This window comes from Echiichthys vipera (genome assembly GCF_963691815.1).
Source record: "Echiichthys vipera genome assembly, contig: SCAFFOLD_149, whole genome shotgun sequence".
NCBI lineage: Eukaryota > Metazoa > Chordata > Actinopteri > Perciformes > Trachinidae > Echiichthys > Echiichthys vipera.
Window position 1 is genome coordinate 15,001 of NW_028154844.1, and position 5,241 is coordinate 20,241.

The 5,241-nt window shown below is 37.0% G+C and overlaps 2 protein-coding genes across 2 annotated transcripts in view; both read right to left on the bottom strand.

Moving 5' to 3' along the window:
• The window catches only part of LOC310966313 (uncharacterized protein), a 7,884-nt gene extending 5,311 nt beyond the window's left edge, over positions 1–2,573 (bottom strand). The window contains exons 1-2 of the mRNA XM_083940893.1: positions 2,437–2,573; positions 197–296 (exon numbers count right to left, since the gene is read on the bottom strand). Of these exons, the coding sequence (XP_083797019.1) occupies positions 197–245 (49 nt within the window). The 5' untranslated portion in view covers positions 246–296; positions 2,437–2,573. The remainder of the gene's footprint in view (positions 1–196; positions 297–2,436) is intronic.
• An 820-nt stretch (positions 2,574–3,393) lies between these two features.
• On the bottom strand, positions 3,394–4,896 carry LOC310966312 (elongation factor 1-beta-like; the record flags this gene model as incomplete). Its single annotated transcript, XM_083940892.1, has 6 exons — positions 3,394–3,520; positions 3,793–3,860; positions 4,088–4,213; positions 4,407–4,473; positions 4,550–4,676; positions 4,754–4,896. Coding segments are annotated over 6 exons (618 nt in total), but the record flags the coding sequence as incomplete, so codon positions are not given.
• Positions 4,897–5,241: the final 345 nt, after the last annotated feature.

Genomic DNA, 5,241 nt, shown 5'->3' on the forward strand with positions numbered 1-5,241 from the left:
ATATACTGAACTAACAATGATCATATTAAATAAAACCATAATTATATTAAATATGATAACAATAATAATAGTTTGTGCGTTCATCCTGCAGATGGGTCTGGAAACGTGTTTCAGACATTATTATATTTTATATTTATATATTGACTCTTATTGATGACATCATGATTTATGAAATGATCAGGTGACGACGTCTCACCTGGAGGCAGCGCAGTCAGTGAGTCCTCCAGCCAATCAGAGCGCTCCATGCTGTAACCAACGGTAACCAGGTGACGGGTTCAGGTGGAGAGTCCATGAGCCTGAGGACACACACACACACGTTTACTCTATTACTTTATTTTATTATTATTATTAAATAATATTTAAAATCATCTTTAACATAAAAACAGGTTAATCTGATGTTTATTAATAAAGTTTATATTAAATAATATTTAGAATCATCTTTAATATAAAAACAGGTTAATCTGATGTTTATTAATAAAGTTTATATTAAATAATATTTAAATCATCTTTAATATAAAAACAGGTTAATCTGATGTTTATTAATAAAGTTTATATTAAATAATCTTTAATATAAAAACAGGTTAATCTGATGTTTATTAATAAAGTTTATATTAAATAATATTTAAATAATCTTTAATATAAAAACAGGTTAATCTGATGTTTATTAATAAAGTTTATATTAAATAATATTTAAATCATCTTTAATATAAAAACCGGGTTAATCTGATGTTTATTATTAAAGTTTATATTAAATAATATTTTAAATCATCTTTAATATAAAAACAGGTTAATCTGATGTTTATTATTAATAAAGTTTATATTAAATAATATTTAAATAATCTTTAATATAAAAACAGGTTAATCTGATGTTTATTAATAAAGTTTATATTAAATAATATTTTAAATCATCTTTAATATAAAAACAGGTTAATCTGATGTTTATTATTAAAGTTTATATTAAATAATATTTAAATCATCTTTAATATAAAAACAGGTTAATCTGATGTTTATTAATAAAGTTTATATTAAATAATATTTAAATCATCTTTAATATAAAAACAGGTTAATCTGATGTTTATTAATAAAGTTTATATTAAATAATATTTAAATAACCTTTAATATAAAAACAGGTTAATCTGATGTTTATTAATAAAGTTTATATTAAATAATATTTAAATAATCTTTAATATAAAAACAGGTTAATCTGATGTTTATTATTAAAGTTTATATTAAATAATATTTAAATCATCTTTAATATAAAAACAGGTTAATCTGATGTTTATTATTAAAGTTTATATTAAATAATATTTAAATCATCTTTAATATAAAAACAGGTTAATCTGATGTTTATTATTAATAAAGTTTATATTAAATAATATTTAAAATCATCTTTAATATAAAAACAGGTTAATCTGATGTTTATTAATAAAGTTTATATTAAATAATATTTTAAATCATCTTTAATATAAAAACAGGTTAATCTGATGTTTATTATTAATAAAGTTTATATTAAATAATATTTAAATCATCTTTAATATAAAAACAGGTTTAATCTGATGTTTATTATTAAAGTTTATATTAAATAATATTTAAATAATCTTTAATATAAAAACAGGATTAATCTGATGTTTATTATTAATAAAGTTTATATTAAATAATATTTAATCTTTAATATAAAAACAGGTTAATCTGATGTTTATTAATAAAGTTTATATTAAATAATATTTAATATAAACTTTAATATAAAAACAGGTTAATCTGATGTTTATTAATAAAGTTTATATTAAATAATATTTAAAATCATCTTTAATATAAAAACAGGTTAATCTGATGTTTATTAATAAAGTTTATATTAAATAATATTTAATATAAACTTTAATATAAAAACAGGGTTAATCTGATGTTTATTAATAAAGTTTATATTAAATAATATTTAATCTTTAATATAAAAACAGGTTAATCTGATGTTTATTAATAAAGTTTATATTAAATAATATTTTAAATCATCTTTAATATAAAAACAGGTTAATCTGATGTTTATTAATAAAGTTTATATTAAATAATATTTAAATAATCTTTAATATAAAAACAGGTTAATCTGATGTTTATTATCGTTGTCGCATCTGTGACGTGGACCAATCAGAGCGCAGCTGTGGCGTCGCCCTGAGCGCTGATTGGCTGTGTGATGCTAACAGTTAGCTGCAGCGCTAACGGCTCCGGTTTCGGTTCAGACCCGCTTCTTTAAACCCGGGTTAAGTAAGTGTGCCGGTTTAAGTGACCCGGGTCGGGCCGGACTCACGGTAACCATGGTGACGCCGCCGCTGCCGTTGCTCCGCCGTCACGGCTGCTGTTAGCCGTTAGCTGTTAGCACGCAGCTAGCTGCGCGCTGATTGGCTGGTTCTGATGGAATAATCCAGAAGAGATGCGTTTGTTTACCTGCAGCTGTTTGTTTGTTTATCCGCAGCTGTTTGTTTGTTTATCCGCAGCTGTTTGTTCCTTTGTTTACTTCTAAGTTTTCTTCTTCTTCTTCTTCTTCGTCTTCGCGCTGCTCCGCCGCTCTGTTTAGGTTCCGGTCTGACTCTTCTTCTGCGGCTCCATCTGCGGCAGAGCGGAGTCCTCCACAGCAGCGGGCCGGTGCTGCCGCCGGCGGCCGAGCGCGGAACTGCACCCGGCGGGTAACGTTACAGCAGTGTGTTCATATTAATATAAATCATTTAATAATATATAATATAGATTATTACAGCAATATACATGATTATTATGTTTATATATTATTCAATTATTTATATTAACATAGATTATTACAGCAATATACATGTTTATTATGTTTATATTAATGTAGATGACAATATATGTGTTTATTATGAGATATTAATATATTATTACAGATATATGTTTACTATATTAATATAGATTACAGTAATATACATCTCATCTCATCTCATCTCCAGCCTCTGGTCCTGGATCAGGTGTCAGGGGCAGCAGCTCCAGCCTCTGATCCTGGATCAGGTCTCAGGGGCAGCAGCTCCAGCCTCTGATCCTGGATCAGGTCTCAGGGGTAGCAGCTCCAGCCTCCGGTGAAGGCATTCAAAGGTCTTTTTTAACCACTAATGCTGCTGAAAATAACATCAAACCTCTGCAGCAGCATGAGAAGAGTCCCTACACACACACACACACACACACACACACACACACGAGAAGAGTCCCTACACACACAACAAAGCAGCAATGGGCTCCTTCCACTGTAATGGACTTTACTATGAGAGGAGCTGGTGCAGGGGCCAGTAGGTAAGTCTTTAAAACACTCTTTAATAAACTCTGGCTTCACTAACTACGCTGTTGATGCAGAGTCCAATAAACACTGAAGCTTTTATTCTGAAAACCACAGAGTCGTTTTGTGTTCAAGTGCTTTTATTTTGGTAACAGTTTGTTTTCAGATCTTGTTGAAAGCTGCGACGTCCATCGACTGAACGAAGTCCTCGAAGGCTGTGATGTGTTCCTCCAGGAGGTCCGTGCCCACCTGCAACAGGTAAACAAACACATGTAAACAAACAGGTAAACAAACACATGTAAACAAACAAACATCTGTGCCCACCTGCAACAGGTAAACAAACACATGTAAACAAACAAACAGGTAAACAAACACATGTAAACAAACAGGTAAACAAACACATGTAAACAATAAACAAACGTCTGTGCCCACCTGCAACAGGTAAACAAACACAAATGTAAACAAACGTCCGTGCCCTCCTGCAGGAACAAACAAACGTAAACAAAGATGGCGGCGCTCACCTTGTCGTCCTCGACCACGCAGCCGATCTGCAGCTTCTTGATGCCGTAACCGACGGGAACCAGTTTGGCTGCAAACAAACAAAAACATTCATCATCATTTAAAAGTTTAAATAAATAAATAAATAAAACATAAATAAACGAGTGTGTGCAGAGCGCTCAGATCATTAGAGTGACATCACGCGTTCAGACGAAAGATGGTGAGATGATCATCATCGAGTCTGCACACGACCAACATTTACAATAATAATAATAATAATAATGTTTATTAATAAACAACAACGACGACGACACTCACACTGTCCCCAGACCAGCCCGTCCATCTGCACGCTGCGGACGCACTCCTCCAGTTTGCTCATGTCCGTCTCGTCGTCCCACGGCTTCACGTCCAATAGGATCGAGGATTTGGCGATGAGGGCGGGCTCTGAGGAGACAGAGGGGCGGGGTCAGTTACCGTGGAAACAGGCGCCCCAGCGTCAGCGGGAGGCGAACAGACTCTCAGGTTAAAAACATGGCGTCCATCAGGCGTCAGCCGAAAGATGGTGATTGGTTGATCATCACGAAGAGTCGTCCAATCAGGACACAGAAACGCTCGCCACCCATCGGCTCAGACTCACTCTTTGACTTCTTGGCGGCGTACTCGGCGAGGCGCTCCTCCTTCAGCCGGGCGGCGTCCGCGTCCTCCTGAAAGAGACGCACACATTCAACGGCACGCTCACGCCTCAGGGAGACATCACTGATGACATCACGGCGGCCTCACCTCCTCGTCAGAGCCGAACAGGTCGATGTCGTCCTCATCGTCGTCCTTGGCGGCGGCGGGGGCGGGGGTGGAGTCGGCCACGCCGGCGGGCCCGTACTGACCCAGAGGCTTCTTCACACCTGGGAGGCTACAGAGGAGGCGGGGTTTACTGCAGTGATGTCACGCTGATGTCACACCCCCCCACCCTGGCGGCGCCGTCCTCACCTGCTCTTCTGGCTCTGGAACGACTTGATGTGGTTGAACCAGCGGAGGGCGTGGCACAGGTCGGCCGAGGGCGCCGCCGAGATGGCCTCGAAGACCGCCACGTCCGCCTGAGAGGGGACGTACCTGGGGACGGGAGGGACACGTCAGCGGGCGCTCTGAGGTCACGGGTAAAGGTAAAGGGTCTGAGGTCACGGGTAGAGTCACTGGCAAACGCTCGGACATCACAGGTAAAGGGTCAACGCTCTGACATCACAGGTAAAGGGTCAGGGGTCAACGCTCTGACATCACAGGTAAAGGGTCAGGGGTCAACGCTCTGACATCACAGGTAAAGGGTCAGGGGTCAACGCTCTGACATCACAGGTAAAGGGTCAGGGGTCAACGCTCTGACATCACAGGTAAAGGGTCAGGGGTCAACGCTCTGACATCACAGGTAAAGGGTCAGGGGTCAACGCTCGGACGTCACGGGTAAAGGGTCAGGGGTCAACGCT